This window comes from Elgaria multicarinata, chromosome 7 (genome assembly GCF_023053635.1).
Source record: "Elgaria multicarinata webbii isolate HBS135686 ecotype San Diego chromosome 7, rElgMul1.1.pri, whole genome shotgun sequence".
NCBI lineage: Eukaryota > Metazoa > Chordata > Lepidosauria > Squamata > Anguidae > Elgaria > Elgaria multicarinata.
Window position 1 is genome coordinate 67,257,125 of NC_086177.1, and position 22,736 is coordinate 67,279,860.

Below are 22,736 nucleotides of genomic sequence, written 5' to 3' on the forward strand. Positions count from 1 at the left end.
CTTGCAGGGGTGGGAATCTCTGGAACATGTTGACATAGTCATACAATTTTTCTACTATGCATTACCCTATTTCTTCGATTCTAAGACATCCCATATAAACACCTCTAAAAATGGGGTGTGTCTTAGGTTTTTTTTTTCTGTTGGTGGTACTGAAATTAGTGTGCGTCTTACAATCGATGGCTACAATCGAAGAAATACAGTACTAGGGCCACAGGGGTGAGAGCCATCCATGTGTACAGTTTTACCCAGCTTGGTACCTGCTAGATGTGTCATGTTACAACTCTCATCATTCTCAGATGGTAATACCATGGCTAGGGATGATGGCCATTGTAGTCCAATCTGAAGGCACTAGAGCATCTTTCACGTTGATAAAGGGTGCTCTATTGCCTTCAAAAAACCCCGATGAGAATGGTGATTGGAAGACAAGGTTGCAAGACACACAACCTCCCCTTTGTTTTGTCTATATCACACACCTTCAACTACTAGTCTTCCCACAATGGCAAACATTACAAAACTAAATACAACAATACAATCTGAAAACATACAATAATAAAAACACTATGGATTAAATCCAATGTCATGCTAGTGGATGTCCATCATCAGACTTTCTGTTTGTCTCCTGCAAGCCCTCTGCACAGCCAGAAAAATCTGCTTTGGAGAGTTTCCCAGAGCTGTGGATCAGATTTGAGAGTATACAGGGGGCTGCAAGAGAGGGGGGCAATTGCCTGGTTCTGCTGACAGAATTGCTTCCATCAACACAACATTTCTTTTTACCGATTTCTATAACTGTTAGGTTAAAATGAGCATCCAGTATATATGAACCAGACTGTTATTGACAAAACTTTCATCCATTGGGGGGAAAAACCCTGCTCGTCTGTAAAGGTATCATACTGAAAACAAAGGCAGAAAACTACTACTGCTCTATAGCTTGTAGCAGGCTAATATGATGGATAGTATACTGACATAGATCAATTTCTTTTTTTGAAAAAAAGCACTCTTGGAAATTAGGAAAATAAATGCAATGTCTCTCTTACATAATTTTCCAAGTGTCCTGTATCCTTCACGATTATTCTGTGTAAACACAGGGATTATGGGCTATGTAAAAAACAGAAGAAAAAAGGAGCATGATAAGAGCATGAGCAAAATGCCAGCCACATCTTTAATTAGAATAATTCATTCAAGCAACTCAGAGATCAAAGAAAACGTCAACTGGTTAGAAATGGGTGGCTTGTTTTAAGTTTTTTTTTAGCAGCTTTCTCATGATTCTGCTAGTAATATACTTATTTACAAGAAATCACGTGGGGTGAATAAACAGTATTCATAGACTTATTCAGTTGGAAGGTACCACAAGGATGATCTAGTCCAACCCTCTACAATGTGTACAAAAAACAGTTGAACCATCCATGAGAGGTGGCAGTGCAGCCTCTTAAAAACCTCCAGAGATGGAGAACCCACAACCTCCATAGGTAGACTGTTCCACTGTTGTACAGATCTTACTGTCAGGACGTTTTTCCTTATATTTAATCAAAATCTAGGTAGCTGTAACTTAACGTGCACCTGTTATTTTAGGTCCTAATTTCTGTGGCAATGGAAAATAGTTCATAACCATCTTCTCTGTGGCATCCTTTTATGCACTTGAACAGTGTCAACATGTTTCCCCTCAGTCTCCTTGTCTCCACACTTAACATCACAAGTTCCTTCAGCATGTCCTCAAGGCCCTTTATTGATATTCCACATGCCCAGGTTCATGAAGCAATGGCATGAGGAGTATTTATTTTCTGCCTGACTTCCTGTATGTAAATGCTATGAAATCTGTATAAAATGCATCTAGATCAGGACCCCCCAATGTGGCACTCATAAGAACATACGAAGTGCCAGGCTGGATCAGGCCAAGGGGCCAGCTAGTCCAGCACTCTGTTCAAACAGTGGCCAATCAGCCATTGGCCGGGGACCAACAAGGCAGGACATGGTGCAACAGCACCCTCCCACCCATGTTCCCCAGCAACAGGTGCACACAGGCTTACTGCCTTGAATACTGGAGATAGCACTTGTATGTGTGGATGCAGCTGTCAATTTCTTCTCCAGTGCCCACACAATGAATTCATTGAGTCACTCTGCTTTTCTAACATGCCCCTTTGACTTTGTTTAGCTGCCTTCCCTCTAATAGGAAGCCAGTATTCATTTTGTTCATGCTGGAGGAAAGAAGCCCTATTCAGGCAACAACGTTCTCCCCTATGTGTGGAGGGCAACTGTCTGAAGAGGACATCTTTCTGAATCCATGGGGACTCTCCATGCGATCATGTTTTTGCAAGGTTCTTAACCGTGTGGAGAGCCCACAGGGATACTGCAGGCTCTCCTGTACGCAGTCACCTTGTATATAACGTGAGGAAGGAAAAATCCTCGAAAGAGGCTGGTGAGCTCCCCCTCCTCGCATGTTTAAAGAACACTCTTAGAGAATATGTTAATAGGGCTAGAGAGATAATGAGATGAGAGGCAGGAGACAGCGAACAGAATGGAGACCAAAGGAAAATGAGAGAGGAAGCGGTGAAGGTGACAATTGGAGGATTTTGACTGATAAAGGGAAGGGAAGGAGACAGACAGCAGTGCTACACTTTAAAAAATGTATTGTATGTGGAAACCCTGTCCTCCCCAAGTAAGGTCCATGCATTTTAACCCTCTTGACTCCCCCTTTCAACTTCCTTTTCACCAGTTCCATCATTTTAGAGAAATTTCCACTTTTGAAGTCAAATGTGACTGTGTTGGACTTCCTGGGCAGTTTCCCACTTAAATATGTATTTAGTCTGATAGTGGTCACTGTTACCAATTAGTTCAACAACAGGTATACTTCGTACTAGGCTCTGGGCAATGCCACTTAGGATTTAGTCCAGGGTTGCCTCCCCTCTGGTAAGTTCCATGACCAACTGTTCTAAGGCACAGTCATTTAAGGCATCGAGAAATTTAGCCTCCTTGCCATGACTAGAATATATATTATCCTGTCAATGGGAGGGTAATTGAAGTCACCCATTATTACAACACTTTCTCATTTGGAGGCCTCCCTGATTTCGTTTTCCATCTCAGGATCACCCTGAGCATTCCAGTCTGTGAGTCAATAACACATTCGTAGCACTAAATTAATTTTCAGGCCCCATATTGATACCCACAGTGTTTCTGTGGAAGAATCTGACCCATTTAGTAGGGGTGTGCAAAGTGGGTCTTCTCCGCCTCAAAATTCGAGCCAAAGCTCCATTGAGGTGATTCTCTGCCCCAATTTTAGAGTGGCACGCTTTACTCCACCCCATCAGATTACCCATTGGAAAACCGCCCCTTTTCAGATAACTGCTCTAATCAATGGAAATTAATCAAATACTTACAGCTCCCTCATTTTTAAAGATAAAGAGACAAAACTTGGCAGAGTGATAGTTCTTAAGGAGGGTCAAGTTTGAATCAGATTAGTTCATGCGTTGATTTTTAGGAATTTTTAAAATGGACATTAACAAAGATGTTTACATCTGTGTATTTTTAATAGATAAAGAGATGAAACATGGCAAGGTGATAGCTCTTAAGGAGGGCTTTAGCAATGCCAAGTTTGAATCAGATCCATTCATGACTTGATTTTTTAGGATTTTTTTTTAAAAAATCCCCCCACTCCATCCTTCTCCAACCTGGTGCCCTCCTGATCTATTGGATGGAGAGCCACCCCACCCTGCACTGGAAGCCCAGCCACTGAAATAAAGAGCCTGCCTGTGTCTGACAGATGTAGAAGCTTTCTCAGTCACGATGCCAGCCAGCCCAGCAGTACCTTCCACTGTGGAAATGTGGATGATTGACTTCTTTGAGTCTGAGCAGAAACACAATCTCTCTCCCCCCACCACCACCCTGCAACAGCCAAAATCAACAGCCAGTTTAGTGTTTCCCACTCCCCTAAACACTGTGATTGGAGGAGAACACTGTCAGGGACAGCGCTGTGGCAATTCCTAATTGGTTAGCCACAGATGTCAATATCAAAGCTACCCCTCACCACACTGAATGTCTTCCAAATATGGAGATATTCAGTTGAGGCGCACACGCGCGCGCACACACACACACACACACACACACACACACAGAGAGAGAGAGAGAGAGAGCGCATTGACGCCTGAAAAACAGTCAGATAATTTCAGAGACTTTAGAAGCTCTGATTGGTCATGTCTCCACCCTGATATTAATTGTTGGGTTTGCAAGTGGCCAATCTCTGCTCTGGAAGATTGAATGCTCCGCAGATGTTCATGGTTACCAGGTAATTCCAGGGCACACCCCCACCATTTAGGTGTTCTAGTCTACTTGACACTGTGCCCTCTTTGAGATACAGAGCAACACCTCCCTCAGTATGCCCTTCCTTGTCCTTCCTGTAGAGTTTATATCCAGAGATGACCATATCCCACTGGTTCTCTCTGTTCCACCAAGATTTTGCAATGTCCACTTTGTCTAGGTTCTCATTTAAGACCAAGCACTCTAATTCTCCCCTTTTGGCACAGAAGCTTCTAGCATTTGCATAGAAAGAGCTGTACACTGTGTCCCTCCCCAGATGTCTCTGTTGTGTGCATTTTTTGCTGCAGCACTTAGGCCTCTTTGATTGGCTATCATGTTCTATCTTGTACTCATTGCCTGTTTGCTTCCCTTCTACATTTGAAGAATCAAAAACATTTTCATATTCGTCTCCTTCAGATGATTTAACCCAAACCGGATGCTTCCCGCTCCTGTCGGTTTCCCCCCAAGGTTTAATTTAAAAGCTGCTTTGCAACCTTTTTTATGTTTAGCGCCAGCCGTCTGGTTCCATTTTGGTTTAAGTGGAGCCTGTCCTTCTTGTTTCATTCTTATTGATGCATCTTTAAGGCTCCAATCAATACCCACTTAACCAGGAGTCGACATGCAAAGGTTTGTGCTTTAAATCCTTTTATTTTAGTTGGGGACAAACCTGGAGGCAACCTATACAGGAGAGTTGGTGTGAAGGGAGAACAGTTTGAGAACATTTGTGCTACATGACATCATGTCATTTTGCTCCATCTTTTTTACTCGAAGTAGCTCCCAGGCACTTCCTCTGCAGTATGCCTCATCTCTCCACATTAAATATCCTGGGTATGCCTTTGTGAACTGGCTGTGACCAGGCAGTAACGTGGTCAAGGGGTGGGCTCCCCTTCCCCCATTCACTCTTTCCCCCTATAGGCACTACTGTTGCCAGTGAGACTAAGGGGGAATCCGCACGTCGTTCCGAGATCGCTTCTAAGCGACCCCAGTGCAGCGTGAAAGCGAGCGTGTAACTTGCCTTTGGAAGAGCCAACGAAGAGACGTCCTTCCTGCTGCCCCCGCCGCCGCCAACCAACTCCCTCCTCGCCAGCTGGGACGGAGAGCTCGGGGGAAGAAGGCGGGGTGGAGAGCTTCTTCCGCTCTCAACTCCGCCTTCTTCAGCCGAGCTCGCCTCGCCAGTCGGCGAGGAGGTCTGTGGGGGGCGGGGGCGGGGGCGGCGGGAAGGACGTCTCTTCGTCGGCTCTTCCAAAGGCAAGTTACACGCTCGCTTTCACGCCGCACTGGGGTCGCTTAGAAGCGATCTCGGAACGACGTGCGGAATCTCCCTAACTAGCCTGCCTTTCTTATTCATAGATATGCAATACCGTTTTTGCTCTCCCTTGAAATTACTTACTGCTTTAAAAAGAGAGAGTAGCTAGCCTGCTTTTATGAATTGGAATGGCAGGCTAGTTACTCCCACTGCCTTTCCCATTAGTTGTTTGAGAGAAGTAGTGGGGGGTGGGGTGGGGCAGGAAATAAGCTTTGCAGTTAGACTTTAGAAAACTCACAGGGGCCCTGCAATGCCAAGTTCGCTGAGCCCTGCTCGTCCAATCCTGCTCCAGTCTGTGACTGGTCCAAAGTCACCCAGTGGGTTTCCATGGCTGAGTGGCGACTAGAACCCGGATCTCCCGACTCCCAGTCCAACTTTTTAGCCACTGCAACACACTGGCATGCCAAGGTAATTGCACACTTTCTGGAGGCCCCAGAAAATGCACTTTGCCTCCCCACAATGTGCCAATTAAAGGCCCTCTTACTGCAAAGCTGTGAAACACCTACATCTAAGGAATATCTAGAAGGGGAGAAGAAAGGGAGGACAGTACAGCAAGGGAGCATGAACAGGGCTGGGATCAAGCCTTCCCAATCATGGAATTGTGCTGGGTCACCCCTTCAGAGGAATGCAACAGGTTTTTTTTTTTCGTTCACTGATTCATTCATGTCTCCTCTTGTATGGCCTGGAGGCTGGCAAAACCATGGCTGCCTGCAAAGGCTTCTGGGTGAATGGCTGCTTTCTGCCTTTAAGCTAGCAAACTGTTATTTTGCCTCTGTACCAGTCAGCAACATTCATTTGTGTTATGGGAAAGATTAGTCAAAGCACAGTTACAGTGATCTCACGAGAACAGCAAATGTCTTATCTGTGTAGCCTGCTACTCTATCTGGAAGCTTGTTAGAGCTTAAAATTCCAGCCTCTTCATCCAGTTAGTAAATGCACCTGAGTGAAGAGGATCATTATGTGTGCCAAAGAAATGCCAAGTTGTGCCTTGTTTATCACAACATGTAATCTCATGCTATAGATGCTTATGATGAAAAGAGTTGCTTTGTTATTAATTCCCATGTATGATTAATCACTCTCTGAAATTGGCAGCAATGCCAAGTTCAGTTATACTATAACTGTCCTTGTGCCCAGGGGTGTGGGGTCGAGATTCCACTGAAGGGTCTTCTGTGAAGAAAGCTTTCGCTGTCTAGTCCGGTTTTATTAGGATACGTGTAATATGGTAATAAATTAGTCTCCTTGTAAGCAAATCCTTAGTCTGAATACTTTGTCTCCTTGGAAACCCTGAAAGAACCTGAAGCTCATGGCTTGGGCTAGACGGACTGGAACACCCCTTCAGAATAGTCCCCTGTGTGTGTGATTTTCCTGTGTCTATGTAGGAAGTAGGATGAGGCTCAGTTCTGGTAGGGGAAGTGGAGGTAGCAGTAGTCCCCGCTGCTGATTCCAGAGCACTAGCAGAGGAAGGCAATTCTAGCCCTTTTCCATCCTACAGAACCTTGTTGCTTCCTGTCTGCTCACCCATCTGTCCCCAGGCTTCAGAGGGAAGAGGTGTAGCAGAAGCTATCCCACATTACTCATCTCTTCCATTAGACTTCCCTGAGCAATGAAGCATGGAGAGGGATGGAAGCAAGTCTCTCACTGGCTGAGCAGCATCGATGGGGCTGATGACATTAATTTCTACTAGGGTCTCTGCCCACTCTACCCCAAAGTAAGGCAATTTCAACAGCTGTGTGCCCTTCTATTAGGGACCCCACCCACTCTGCCCCAAAGTAATGTGATTTCAACAGCTGTCTGTCCTTTGAAAAGTGGGCTTTTAGGTATTGTTTACTCCTTTTTTTCTTTCTTGGTTGCCACTGATGGACCAAAACTAATGTCATGAAAATCCAGATTATACCCCAACGTGATTCTCATTCTGTTCTCCCCCACCCCCTTGTTGCAGGGTTGGTATTATGTGATTTGTCATTTTGTGATTTTTAACAGATAAAACTTTCCTGGAATCGCAAATGTGCCCCAAAGCCAAAAAAAAAGGTTGGAGAGGCCTGATGTATTGGGAACTGGCAAGTATGCTACCCTGCTAACATAAGAATGGGCCTGTAAAGTTTGTCTAATAGGACAGAAGGCTAGAGACTGGGCACAGATCAGGAAAACAACTGTCTTTGAGTTCAAGAATATAAAGAGAATATATTCAGTGAATATATTACTCCAAAGAAAAATTAGAATGTATTTTTTAAGGATACAAATTTGGGAATTACAAAAGATATATTTTGATTGATCCAGCATATATTTACTCACCACTTTTGCATCTATGGCAACCTGAGCAAAACCTTTACGTTTAGCCCAGATAAGCGTATAATTTTCATCACTAAACAGAGCTTCTCGTGTTCCTCCTGGTGAAATACCCAACAAATTATGTTTGAGAACTGAAAGACAAGTTTCCTTTGTACCAATGTCCATACATAATTTCTCGAAAAGTTTTTGACAGCCTGTAAGAAAGCAGTAAAATAATAGTCAGTAAATAAGAAAGTAGAACATTGCATTTTAAAGGAATATTAGTTTCGTATAAAATCCAAGCTAATTCCTTAACAGTTCCCTTACTTAACATACTGGATGAAATAGGATTTCCAAGCAGCTTACACAAAATTACATATGTAAAATATAAAAGCCAATATAAACATAGTATAAAGAATGAATACCTTAAAATCACTACAAAAATGTAGTAAAACAGAACAGTGTCATAATCAATGACAAGTCTGGAAAAGCCTGAGTGAACAAGAGGCTTCTGAAACTTGCCACAGCTTCTGTTTTTGAACTATACATGGGAGAGTCTTCCAGAGGGTGTGTGCCACTACCAATAAGGCCGCTTATGTGCCATTGTCTGATGACACTCTTTTGGTCATGGAACAGCCAATAAGCTCCTCAGAAGATCTCGGAGTTTGATTCATTGGATATAGGGGAAGGCGGTCAGCTAGATAGACTGGCCCCAAGTTGTTCAATGCTTTGATTGTGAACAATGAAATGTAGAATCTTGCTTGGTAGCTAGTAGGCAACCAGTGCAGTTCTTCTAAGACAGATGTAATATGGGTATAGCCAGATGCTCCACTGAGCAGCCTAGCTGCTGCATTCTGTACTAGCTGCAGCTTCCAAACCAATTAGAAGAGTAGCTCCACATAAAAGTGCATTACAGCCGTGTAACTGTGAAGTTAGTACATAAATCACTGTGGCTAGGTTATCTCTGGGTGTAGTTAGCATATCACTCAGAGTTGGTAATGGCTGCTCCTGACCAATGACATCACGTGGGCCTCTGATGACAAGGATGGGTCCAGGAGCACCCCCAAAATACTTACTGTCTCCTTCAGAGAAAGTGCATCCCCAGCCAGAACAGGCAAACACCCCAATTCCTGAACCTAGGAACCACCTACCAATAGAATCTGTGTTTTATTAGGAGTCTGCTTCAGTTTATTAGCCTTCATCCAGTCCATAACTACATCCAGGCACTGGTTCAGCATGTGCACGGCTTCTCCTAATTCAGATGCCACATACCTTGCCCAAAATTTCCTAATGACCACCCCCAAAAGCTTCATATAGATAATAAATGATACTGGGGAGAAAATTGTACCCTGTGGCACCCTACACATCAGCTGCCAGGGGTTGAGGACTGTTATCCAGTGTTATTCTCTGAAAGTAAGTAAGAGCTGAGCCAGTGCAGAACAGTGCCCCCAGATCCCAACTAATGGAGGCAGTCCAGGAGCATGTTGTGGTAAACTGTATCAAAAGCTGATAAGAGATTACTAAGAAGTAAGAGGGCCACACTTGCCCTTTCCCTCTCCTAAAGAAGGCTATCCATCAAGCAGACAAAGGCAAATTCCATCCTTAAACAGGGCCTGACTCCCAATGCTCTCATATGTGGCCAGTCACTTTCTTGATGAGTCTTATGCTACCTGCACGCTACCTGTCTTCTAGCCCTGCTTTATCATTCTAATATCCTAGGTAAAACAGGGGCCTATCCACCATGCTGAACAGAGGACTGAGGAGTAATTGTGTCAATGGCCCTTCATGCCTCACCATTCCACAGCACAACCAGGATCTCAACAGAATTGCTGGCCTTGGCTACTAGAAAATCCTCTAGAGCATTTATGAACACTACAGTTTCCATAAGTCTCTGAGGGGGTACCATTTTAATGGGTCCCCCACCTCTGCAGGGAGGGACTGACATTGTGAAACCAATCTTCGACAGAAAGTGGTCTGACTATGACAATGGGGTGCTACCACCCGCCAAGATTGAGACCACCCACCTCATGCCTGAGGCAAAGACAAAATCAAGGTTTTGTGCCTATGTGTTGGCCAGTGACATTTGACATGGGCCAGATCTACACCAAGCAGGATATGACCCCTTGAAAATGGTTTGAAAACTGTATATGGAGTGTGTCCTGGGCCCCAACAGTTGTCACTACTGTTATAAACCATTTTAAAGCAGCAGAGTAGATCCTGCAATGGAGGCAGTCCAGGAGCATGTTGTGGTAAACTGTATCAAAAGCTGATAAGAGATTACTAAGAAGTAAGAGGGCCACACTTGCCCTTTCCCTCTCCTAAAGAAGGCTATCCATCAAGCAGACCAAGGCAAATTCCATCCTTAAACAAGGCCTGACTCCTAACGCTCTCATGTGTGGTCAGTCACTTTCTTGATGAGTCTTATGCTACCTGAACGCTACCTGTCTTCTAGCCCTGCTTTATCATTCTAATCTCCCAGGTAAACCAGGGGCCCATCCACCATGCTGAACAGAGGGCTGAGGAGCAATTGTGTCAATTGCTGCTTCTGCACTGCTTAAACACACCTTCCTAAGGATGTGGGACAAAAGGAATGATAATACCAAAAATGGGGAAAGACCTGTATCATATAGAAAATGAGCAACGATTTGAGGAGGTTCAGGAGCCATTTCCCACCCCCAACAAGCCACGCCTATCATTGCTGTGCTGCTACCAAATAATAAAATGGTAGTTTGCTGCCAACATTCAGTGGTAAACCACTACAGAGTTTTAAAAAGGCCAAATTTAGCGTGCTTTCAAGCTTCCATTGCGGTTTGCCATTGAAACTTGTAACATGCCCACACAAGCACATAGCATGAGTAGGTTGACCATATGGAAAGGAGGACAGGGCTCCTGTATCTCTAACAGTTGCATAGAAAAAGGAATTTCAGCAGGTGTCATTTGTATTCATGCAGCACCTGGTGAAATTCCCTCTTCTTCACAACAGTTAAAGCTGCAGGAGCCTTGCCCTCTTGACCAGATACAAAAGAGGGCAGGGCTCCTGCAGCAAATAAATAAAATAATTATTGAAATATGCACATCCAAATCATTTAAGTCCTTTAAGTATCTTTCTATTATTATAAGGTCACAATTGTACACAAATATATAACCCATAATTCCCAATAAAGGTTTTCAGTGTTACAGGCAATTAAATTGCCATCCACAAGAGTAGTCTCACCAAAGTATTGCTCAGATCCAAGATCTGTGAATGTAGCTAAGTTCATGTTCTGTGCCCTGAAAACCTCCTCCAGAGGGTTGGTAGCCAATTTGAACAAAGTGAGTTGTATCAGGTGGAGCTGCTGGAATTACCCCAAATCTGTGAAAAGCATCTTATGTGGGCTCACTAAGAAGAATGTTAGAGTAGGAGCAAGTTGACCCAGGTTCAAATGCCCAATCAGCCATGAAGCTCAGCCTAAATTTCTCTCTGCCTGTTCTGGGAATAAAATGGGATATGGCAAGAACCATGTATGCTACCATGCGCTCCTTGGAGAAAAGGTGAAGTATAAATATAATAATTTAAATGAAAAGGGGTTGTAGAAAATGAAATGGGAAGAAAATCACCTGGGAATTTAAGGACAAATCGATCAACCACTGAGTGACAAAACCTCTCCTTCCTGAGATAGAGCCTTGCTATCAAAAATATGTAATCTAAAGGAATTCCTCCATGATAATAAATAATCAGCCCTGGTCCTTCCGGTAGGTTTTTGATCCCATGTACTTCATAACCTGTTTTGAACACAAATCAAAGTTTCAAAATTTATTACGGTCATTGACCAGCAAAATAAAAATAGCTAGAAATACAATCATTATAAAAGCAAAATACAATAATCATAAAAGCAAGCCAAATTAAGAACAGGGAGACAAAATAACAGACAGTTTAGAATAACTACAATTACAACTATTATAAAGACAGTCCTGTTAAAGACTGAAGAGCAAGAGTGATGTATCTGAAACACAAAATGTCATAAACGAAATAGTAATAGCAGCGGCTTACTATCCTTGGTTTATCATAATTTTTCTGCAGGTGATAGCAGATGCACAGAACCATGCTACATTGTGTGTAATCACAGCGTTCTGATCTGATAATAGGTGTTTTAAATAAAATACTTCAGATCTCCCTAGTTTTTTAAAAAGAATTGAGATAATAAGATCTTTATGGAGGTCACAGTAAAAAGTGCAGTGGAATAATACATGGGCTTCAGAGAACACAAATCAGAATAGTGTCATTGATATAGAAAAGGGCATCATTGTTACACTATTATTTATTTATTTATTTATCATATTTATACCCTGCTCCTCAGCCAAAAAAGGCTCTCGGAGCGGCTTACACTTAGCAAAAAAGACAGTCCCTGCCCTCAGGATTACAGTCTAATAAAGACATGACACACAAGGAAAAGGAGTTCAGGAGGGAAGAGGTAAAGAGAGAGAGAAATTAAGTGGACTGGGAAAAGGGCTGATGGGATTGTCCTGCTCCCGAAGGAGGGGAGTCCAACTGGAGCAGGCCCCGATGTTTCCTTGGCCTGCTCCTGTCCCCTCGGTCCTTCTTCTTCCCCACAGGGCCAAGATGGCAGTTTGCCCTGTGGGGGTGGGGGAAGAGTCCAACAGGAGCAGGCCCCGATGTTTCCTCGGCCTGCTCCTGTCCCCTCGGTCCTTCTTCTTCCCCACAGGAAATATATATACTGCTCCCCATTCAAGAATTTCGGAGCAGTGAACAATAGAAGAAGCACAAAGCAAAACCCAAAATGCCTCTCACAGCTTGCAGGCAGTCTGCAGGCAGCAGCACAGCGAAGTCCCATGGGACGGAGTCCTGGCTAAGTCCTCCAGTGGGGCTTTCTGAAAAGCTGGAGCAGCTGGAGGGGCTATAAGGACAGAACGGGAGAGGGGGATGTGACAGAAGAAAGAGTGCACCCATGCCTTGGCCACCTCCTTCCACTAAGGTGAACACTGAAGCCTGCACCTTTAGAAATGTCTCTGAAATTCCCAACCCTTCCTGTAAATTTTGGGGTGGAATTTATTTTTGCCCCTCCTCCTAACAAATAATTGAAAATAAACAGATCATAAACTTTGGCACAGTGCTATTTATTTTCCTTTCCTTATTGTGCAAACCCGGCCCCAGCTTCCATACTTATTCCCAGTAGGATCCTTGTATTCTAAATGCTCTTATAGACTTTATATGACTATCTGTGAAAGATAAAGAAGAAGAAAAACAACCACCACCACAATGAGATGAAGAATTTTTGATGACTTATTGAACAATATCTAGTGGGCCACTCTTCCCACATGTAGAAAAGAGAGAAGGGGGAGGGGATACCACAATGCAGATGCAAAAGGTGAGACAAGCTCTGATGTTGGTAAAAATTCTTATTTTTAATTTTTTAAAAAAATTCTTTAGTACTCGTACTGAAAAAAATATATTTTTATTATTAAAGATAAGATTTTTTACCAACACCAGAGCTTGGCAGGATCTACACTACTGCTTTAAAATGGATAATAACAATAGTGACATCTGTTGGGGCACAGGACACACTCCATACAGTATACAATTTTCAAATCATTTTCAAAGTGTCGTGCCCAACTTGGTGTAGATCAGATCCTTGTCTCAGTTTTTGCGTCCACTCTTTCTACGTGCCAGAACAAAAAATGTGTAGATCTTCAGTGGATCTCTTAGAGGGGTGCCGTTTGGGAGGAATCGCTAAGTTTGAGGGGAGTTTGCTAATATGTTTAGGAAGACTTTGCTTCCAGGAAACTGGATTTATATGAGGGGGAAAAGAAGTGAAAGATTTGGAAATGGAACAGACAACCAATCAAAGCAGCAGAAAATGATTAGGCGCAGTGGTTCTGTCTTATTTTCCCTTCTTGTTGGACACTTCACCTTTGACATAGCCCAGCTCTACTACCCAACATGGTGCCCTCCAGATGTGTTGGATTACACATCCTCTCATCCCCAGACAACGTGACAAATGACATACCAGAAAGTACACAATTTAAAAAGAAAAACCACAGCAAATAAGCTCTTCTATTTTCTTACCATGCCATATTCTTCCAAAGATGTCCCAGAGATATGCCAACGTCAAAAGGCACATGTCAGGGTAAGTTCCCTTTGATACAGTCATCTTATCAAAGAACACAGCAATAAAAGCAGAAATGAAGACAAAGCACAAAATCCAGAAAGGAACTGCTAGTAATGCCAATGGCAACCACATGATCCCTGAAAGTAAATAACTCTCCATGCATATGGTGCCAATCAAATCTTCATATATGTATGTTAGGTTTGTTGAGGAAGTCATGGTATCTGTGTTGTGGTCCAGGATATATTTGAATTTAATTCCTGAATGGAAGAATAAAACAAGATTAGTCAAACAATTAAGCTAGGAGAGAGATAAGTGTGTGTGTGCGTGTGTTTGTGTATTATATATATCCCCAAATATGTCAGAGCTGTGAAAAGAGCCACTATGGTACAAAATTCATACCCCAAATTGCCCAATTTCACACCTTCCAACACTTCACACATGAAAAAGAGACACTTGAGTCCCTGATCCTATAATAAGGCTTGTTGCCTGAGTACCACTCTCACAGATCAATGAAACATTATTGAAACATGTTCTATACTTATGCGATGTACATTTATTTTAAAATAGTATATCCTGTACTTGCTTCTGAAACTGGGTTTATCAATGATAGTATCTTTAAAAACAAAAAACAAAATCCTAAGGCTACAGTTCTATATACACTTACTTGGGATGACATTGCACTGAGCTGAGTTGGGCTTATTTCGGAGTAGACATGCATGTTTGTGCTGTAAGAGTGTGTAATCTCAAAATAAAACTGGTTTTATTATAGAATAATTGCAACACAAGAAAACATACAATCATAGGTAGTTGGTTAGAGAGAGGCAGAAAGAAAGCAGCACACTGTAATTTTGTCTTGGGAAAACTAAGAAAAACCTAACCACTAAGAATGTTGCCATAATTTGCATTTACCTGACTTGGAATATGAACGTTTCCAGGTTGAAATGTTCTACTGGATTATGAAAAGAATATCTTTTCCTCCACAAGATTTTCTCCCACTGAAATTGAACTGAGAACCTGTACTTCCCTCTTTGGAATCTGCCCTCCCTGCAGTATCTTGGGTGCCAGGGATCCTTGGAAACATCATTTCCCCCAGTGAGACTGAGAGTATCATCAGACGAGCATTTTATAGCACACTAATTACTGGCCACTCATGGATATTAGCGGGTCCTGATGATGATACCGTCCGCCTCCTGCATGTCTCCTGTTCCTTTTCTCAATTTTAGAGTCACAAAATAAACCTCTTTTAATCCATCTCTGCTGACGTTGTGCTATAAAATGCCCACTAGAGGGTGCTGTCCCATTGCACTCTACAGGCCACTTAGGCAGGATGTACACCACAGCTTTAAAACAGTTCATAACAGTATTGACAACTGTTGGGGCCCACTTCACATACAGTTTTGAAACCATTTTCAAAGTGTCATCTCCTGCTTGGTGTAGATCTTGCCGTGGTCACTGGTCTCTTCTCCATGAAAAATGCTTATTTCAAACTCAGAAGAGAACCAGAAAGAGCCCATTGTAAGGAAACACGATGATGATCCTCTGAGATTTTAGCACGTGCTCTGGAAAATGCAGGAACAAGGGACACTGTAAGTACATGAGGTGGAGCAGAATGCATCTGTCACTTCCTTCCCTTTTTCTCAGAGACTTCTAGGAAGTGGGAGGCTTTGTATGTGATATACCCCCCTCTCCCTCTCTGTGTGTGTAAGAGAGAGCGAAGTGGGGGAGGAGGAGCACTGGTTCTATCCATGGCCATTACTACCTTCATTATGTCCACCATAGGATGCAAGCCGGGACTCCCTAGCTATGTCTACATGCTGCCATCAGAGGTAAAAGTGTTGTGCAGCCATACTCTAGCAGTCAGACTAGCTTCCAGTTGGGTTAAGTTTCAATTCCAACCATTCAATCCCAGCCTGCCGAATGCTGAGCTGACCCTGGTAAGCAAGATCACAGGGAAGGGAATATTTCAGGCACAGGAACTCCCCTGCACATATGGTTAGCTCCGGGGAAGCTCTTTTGCCACCTGAGTTAGGCCACACACACACACAATCCACAGCAAATGCAAGTCTAAGTCTAGGAAAAGCCTCACAGTACTTTTCATGGCGCAGTTCTTAAATATCCAAATTCCAAATAGCAAAGCGTCTATGTGCAAAGTGCTTTCAAAGTTCCAGGCAGAGATAGAATCCAAAGCAGGAGGGATTTCAGGCCTTGCGTCCAGAAACCTAGCAAAGCTTTTCCAGCTTTGCATCAGCATTTAAAGTCTATTCAAAGCCAATTGACAGACCTGTAAGCCAAGCACAGTGCTAACAGGGTGGGATGGCACAACTCACCAAGGCCCTTTCTGTGACCCCCCAACTCAAAACATCCTCAAGTTCCCAGAGAAGCAGCAGCTTCAAGGCTGAGATAGGGAGTAATAGAGCTGCTCCTGTGGGAACTTCTAGCAAAGATAAACTTGCACAGACATTAACACTCTATAACTATGTCTTAATAAATCTACCTGTCTTTAACAAGGCCTATACTTTACATGCTCTTGCTGAGCAGCTTGTTGTCTGATTCCTGTAACGATGGGTTCGCAGTGCTGGTTTCAGACGACATGCCAACCCATCATGGGTACAACAACTCCCCATTAAAAAAGTTTAATTAGTTTTAAATGTGTCTCTGTGTTTGAAGCCTGCATTGACATCTTCAGTCACTGGGTGGCAGACTTCCCTCACCGGCACACAGCTTTGAATTTGAGAACAGTGTGAAGGTGGGGAAAGGGGTATGTTGAAGGAGGAGTCCAAGGGACAGAGTTATGCAACTGCCCCTTCCCCCTGCTCTGGGGCAGCTCCTCTTCAGTAGAATGGAATGGACAGACCCCCCCCCCTCATCAGGGCTATTGGGATACACCATGGCAGTGTCCATGCCTAGGGGTACCACAAAGTATTACTTCGCTCAAACAGGGTGGGCACAATGTGTCCAACTCTGTCACCTACATAACTTTGCTTGGAGGCTTCACTGCATTGAACTAAGGACTACACCAACGAATGCAAGCTGGATCTATTCAATAGTTAAATATAAAAAAAACACTAAATTAGGATACACAGATGCCCACACTGCCCTGTTTAATGAGGTGTTCGGCATGTAAGGAAGCAATGACGTACCTTGGTTGCAAAATGTGTGCTGTATTATGAGCTTTACTAGCATGATCAGACAAGTATTTCAGAGTATATCTGTTGTATATCTGCCCCGCCTTCCAACATAATAATCTGGTTTTGGAGATTGGCATACAGTACACTAAGGAAGATTGAAAATGTTGCATATGCAGAACACTGAGTACCAAACTGAAGCAGTTTCTAATCTTGATGTCATGGTGAAAATCAAATAATATGTTCTAACCAACCATTCCAACTGACTTTAAAAGTTTTTGCTTGGAATTTTCACTTATTGCTGTATTTGGATTATTTCTAACACAGTGTAATCATAGATTACAACTGGAGAGAGGGTTGTTGAATAACTTCACCCAATATCAGAGCACCCCACCTCACTTAAGCCAATACCAGCTTCACATGATCAAGACGGAATATGAATATATAGGATCCTAAGCCTTTGTAAGAATGAGGTTGTTAGGATGGGCTAGAAGTCAGCAGGACTTGACCCACTGAAGAGGATCAGAAATGCGTAGAGTTAATTGTTCCATGGAGTTGTAAAGGCTGATGCTTGAGGAGCACTGAACTGCAGAACACACTGCCCATTGCATAAATTCAGAGCAGGCTAAATTATTGTCCAAACACTAATGCTGATTTCTGTTTTACTATAGCAAAAGTTACATACCCTTTACATACCTAGGAACATTTATTCCATGATGATGATGGATCTTATTTTGGGCCTTCCTGGCAGCTGTTTTGTGGTTATGTGTGCAATAGAACAATATTAACCAACGTTGGCCTGGTACTAAAATAGTAAGTATGAAAAAACATTTTAAAGATGCAATTAGGTAAGAAAGTAAAATAATAGAACATACTGTAATTTCAGCATTTGAGACATGTCTCTTATGCATAAGATTTGCAGAATTCCAGAAACAAGACTACAAGTTCTACACATAAGGTCATAGACTTTTCAACTTCTGGGGCGGTGGGGGGGGGGGCGATGGGGCTAACCCTGGTAAAGGGGGCTAGTTTGTTTACATTGATGTATATATTTATGTTTCTGGAAACCATCCTTCAGCCATAGATCCTAGAGTGTTTAAATCCACATATTAAAATAACCAGTACACAACAAAAATATTAGATTTTAATTATAATATTATGATAGTTTGCACACTACCTCACTATCCATAGTCCTATACAATATGCTATCCAGGTTGAAGACCAAGATAAAAATCAACAAACTTTTTATGAATTAAAACAAATGTATTATAGCTAACCAGAGGGAGCATTGAAGGGTAGATAGCTAAACAAAGCACCAAGGAGAAGAAATACAATCAGGATATGCAATGCTGCCAGCCAGGCTATGTGCCTACTGATGTTACCTGGGGCCTGTCTTGAAGAGGGGTTTGCCCTGGGGTGGATCCAGAGAGGTGGCAGGTCATCTATATAATGCAGCCACCATCCCGAAGCCATCCAGGGGCAAACCCCCAAAGCTCCACTCCAAAAAAGTTGGGCATTTACCCTGACGTTTTTGGACATGGAGGTATGCCACAGCCGATGGTGACCGCTGATTCGTCACCATCGGCTGGAGGAGGGCAGGTTCGGGTGCTGCACATCCCTCTCTTCCACCCCCTCTGGCTGCCAGTTCCTTCCCTCCCCTCATTTTTTAAAATTATTTTTATCTATAGATGTGAAGGATTGCATCTATAGATAAAAAATAAAGAAGAAATGAGGAGAGGAACTGGGCAGCCAGAGTGGGGGATTAGAGAGGGACATGAACTGGCTCTCCTCCCTCTGACCTCCCTCTCACTGCCCTATTCCTTCCACACCCCTTTTTTATCTATAGATGCAATCCTTCGCATCATAGATAAGAAAAAATGGGGGGGGAGGAATGGGGCAGCGAGAGAGAAGTCAGAGGGAGGAGAGCCGGTTCATGTCCCTGTCTTCCTCCCCCTCTCACTGCCCCATTCCTCCCCCTCCCCGGTGCTCAGCGGTGGCAACTCTGCATGTGCTCCTTCTGGTGCAGATGCCAGGAAGAAGTGCAAGTGCGGGAGCCTGAGGCCTCCCGACACCAACACATTGCTGTCAAGATGGGGGCCTGGTTGGGCATTGCCCCCTCTAGGAAATCCCTGGGATGGGTGGGTCATTGCCTCCGCGGGAAATCCTGATGGGGGCTCAAAGTCCCCCCCCAGTAGTTTAAACCCCTGGGGATCAGTTGTGCATCTGCCCATTCTGGAATTGCAAACATTTGGGACCTTGATCATTTTTATGTACTTTCCTAAAAACGCAAGAGAGAAAAGTCCTGACATTATGTTTTATTGATTTTGTACCCTGTCGCTGGGGAGAATGTTAACAAACCCCAGACCGCTTGAAAGAGCTCTGCCGGATGGCTACTTGAGGACACAATGGAGGCAACAAAGTAAGCCTTCTTTGCTGCTTGCACCGCCATGCAATAGGCATGACTATGTGCTCTAGAGCGTGCTTGTTCATCTTCACTTCGGGGCTTGCACCATTTGTGCTCCAGCCAATGTTCAGCATTGTTTATTTATTTATTTATTTTGGTCACATACCAGCAAAATCAACACCAAAACATGCAAAGGATAGATAAAAAGTGACATAAAAACAAAATACAGCTTAGGGAGTTACTTCTCTCAGAAGGATTGCAGCGTTATTTTTCTAATTTGCATTGAGGTCATGAAAAACTTAGAGACTCTTTCAGTAATATGGGAGGACACATCCCTTAAACAGATTAATATCAGCGTTGAGGGGTTACATCCAGAAAAGGCTGTTAATAAAGGAAAGATTAACTTTTTCTGGCATTCCTCATACATGTTACAATGCAAAATGACATGTTCAACAGATTCTATTGCTCCAGAACCACAGGGACATATCCGTTCATTAACTGGGATTTTACTAAGCTGTCCTTCTAGTAATGCTGATGGCAACACATTAAAGCGAGCAAGTGTAAATGCTCTCCTTTACTTGGGAATAGTTAAAAACATACAGATATGAAGCTGCAGTGAGTCCATAGTTCTTAAAACTATTGTAGAGCAGTGGAGAGCAAGATTTGTAAGCAGCAGTTCTTAAATGCTGTAGATCTAGATCTATTAGTCTTTGAACAACAAGAGATTGGGCCTTCTGGAGCCCATAGTTGCCTACAGCTTCCACAGAGAAGCCCAGCCTAAGTAGCTTCTTCTCCATCTCTCTCATCCAACGAGTGACATAGGAATCTGAGAGCAGTAAAAAGATAGCTACCAGGAGCTGCAAGGAAGTGTAGTCACAGCCACCATTTAAAGGCCTCGATCCATGCCTTGCATTCAACTGATCTAATACCCACTTCCAGATAAATAGCTGTGTTCCCTGCACAGGAAGGGAGGCCCAGTAGTTTTCTAAGAAATACAGATTGGACTCTTTCAATTTGGGCATGAAATCCCAGTATCCAAATAGGAATACCGTAAGTAAGTTGGGCCAGAGTCTTAGCTTTGTAAATTTGAAGTGCAGAAGGGATGAATTGACCACCTTGCATGAAAAAGAATGTTAGGATCAGCTGCTGACTAGTATTTGCTGAATTAATTGTCTGCCTTCTTTGTTCAGACCAAGCTCCAGTGCTCTGCAATTGTATGCCTAGATATTTTATATGGGCAACTTGCTCAATGATATTACCATTTAGAGTCCATCTGTATTGCTTCCGAGCTTTAGAGAACACCAAAACTTTCGACTTACTAGAATTGATAGTCAAACTATTCTCAGAGCAAAAGGTCCCAAATGCAGAGAGTAATCATTTTAACCCAATTCTAGAAAGTGATAACAGTACAGCATCATCAGCATACAGAAGTAAAGGCACCTTGGTGTTGGACAATTTGGGAGCATGGGAATCAACACTACAAAGATAAGAAGCCAAATCATTTAAAAATAGATTAAAAAGAAAAGGGGCCAAAATACAGCCCTGTCTTACACCTCTTGTAACCAGGATGGAATTGGAAAGTTGTCCCTGCTGCCCACATTTGACTTGACTAGAGGTTTGATTATACAGACATCTAATGAGAAACAGTAGGTGCTTGTCCATAGAACTTTTGTGTAATTTGGACCATAGCAGTTCCCTTGAAACTAAGTCGAAGGCAGACTTAAGATTGGTGAAGGCAGTAAAAAGTTTACCATCAGGAAATGAGGTATATTTCTCTGCCAGGTGAGCTAATACACAACAATGGTCTAAGGTTGAGCAGCCAGCTTTAATCTCAATCTGTTCCTCACCGATTATATTATTATCCTCCATCCAATTTAGAAGATTTCATTTTAAATACCTGGCATAAAGTTAACCAATGACTGAGAGAAGGCTGATAGGACGATAATTTGCTGGATTGGTCCTGTCACCTCTTTTAAAAATAGGGACTATAATCGCTTTACTCCAGATATCTGGGATCTTTCCAGAATGATTAATAAAAGTGAATAGAGCTGCTAATAGGGGAGCCCACCATTCTGGATTAAATTTTAAAAGATCAGGGGGTATAGAATCTGGGCCTGGAGCTTCACCAGATTTAAGTTCAGTGATCAAATTGACAATTTCACAATGAGTGACAGATTGCCACTCTGGGACATCAGGGGACAGTTGGAAACTGGACGCTAAGAAATTATTTGGATCCTGGAGAATTGCAAGAAAGTATCTTTCCCACTCACAGTTGGAGATACAACAAGCAGGATGTTTTTGTCACTCTGACAGAGTCCCTGTGAGAATTTGCCAGAATACTTTGCTATCCTTCTTTTGTGTAGCATTCCATTTTTCATTCCATTCCATTTTTCTCTCTCTTTAGCTCTTTTCTTTCGAATAATAAGTGCCTTGTATTCTCGTTTTAGTTCATAATACACTTCAGGAAGAGATTTATCACCCCTATAGAATAAACCTGGCCAATCTGTTTCTTGAGCAACATACAATCATGGTCGAACCAGGTCTTATTCCTATAATATTTAGCACCAGCCAGAGAGCTCTCTGTCCTTAGATTCCTTTGGATATCAGAAATAAGCACCTCATAATAATACAGCTTTCCTTCACCAGTAGAGGCTAGAATATTTTCATATACTTGCAGACAGGCAGAGGATTTTATAAAAGAGACGAACTTACCCTCTGTCCTATTGGACCATTTAATCCTTCTCACACAAGACAGAGAGGAGTCCAATAATGGAGGTCCAATAGCCAAGTGAAACTTTGGGGGAGGGTTAATTAATGTCACCAAAGGATAGAGATCACTATCTGTATAATCAACATAAAAAGCTTGAACAGCCCTTCTAAATGACTGGGTAACAAGGACATAGTCAACCACACTTCTCCCTAACAAAGAAGTGAAGGTAAACTCACCCATCGTATCACCTGGAGTGCTTCCATTCAAGAAAATTTTATTATGTCGGCATGCAAGAAGATGTAGACATGTGCCAGCAATATTTGTGGTAGCATCTTTAGAATGTCTGGTATATGGAGATTGCCCTATTGTGTGATCAATTCCTTTAAGATATCGAGATTCTGCAAATATATTATCATCGGGGCCAATCCGGGCATTGAAGTCACCGGCCATAAAGACCTGTGCTGATGGAAACTTTGCCTCAGTATGGGTAATATACTGTTCTAGTTCTTCCCATTGGGCTTTCTTGCCA

At 42.8% G+C, this 22,736-nt stretch overlaps 1 protein-coding gene and 1 long non-coding RNA gene across 3 annotated transcripts in view; both read right to left on the bottom strand.

The window, feature by feature from the left end:
* Positions 1-22,736, bottom strand: part of LOC134401627 (uncharacterized) — a 218,245-nt gene that overhangs the window by 43,355 nt on the left and 152,154 nt on the right. The gene's annotated exons all lie outside the window — the stretch shown is intronic.
* The window catches only part of LOC134401623 (DGAT1/2-independent enzyme synthesizing storage lipids-like), a 35,225-nt gene that overhangs the window by 1,839 nt on the left and 10,650 nt on the right, over positions 1-22,736 (bottom strand). The window contains exons 1-5 of one of the 2 annotated variants that reach the window (XM_063130736.1): positions 17,552-17,605; positions 13,926-14,225; positions 11,459-11,623; positions 7,886-8,076; positions 1,035-1,095 (exon numbers count right to left, since the gene is read on the bottom strand). In XM_063130736.1, the coding sequence (XP_062986806.1) occupies positions 1,035-1,095; positions 7,886-8,076; positions 11,459-11,623; positions 13,926-14,184 (676 nt within the window). In that variant the 5' untranslated portion in view covers positions 14,185-14,225; positions 17,552-17,605. Of the gene's footprint in view, positions 1-1,034; positions 1,096-7,885; positions 8,077-11,458; positions 11,624-13,925; positions 14,226-17,551; positions 17,606-22,736 lie in introns of those variants that run through there. The other variant, XM_063130735.1, reaches the window with a different exon arrangement.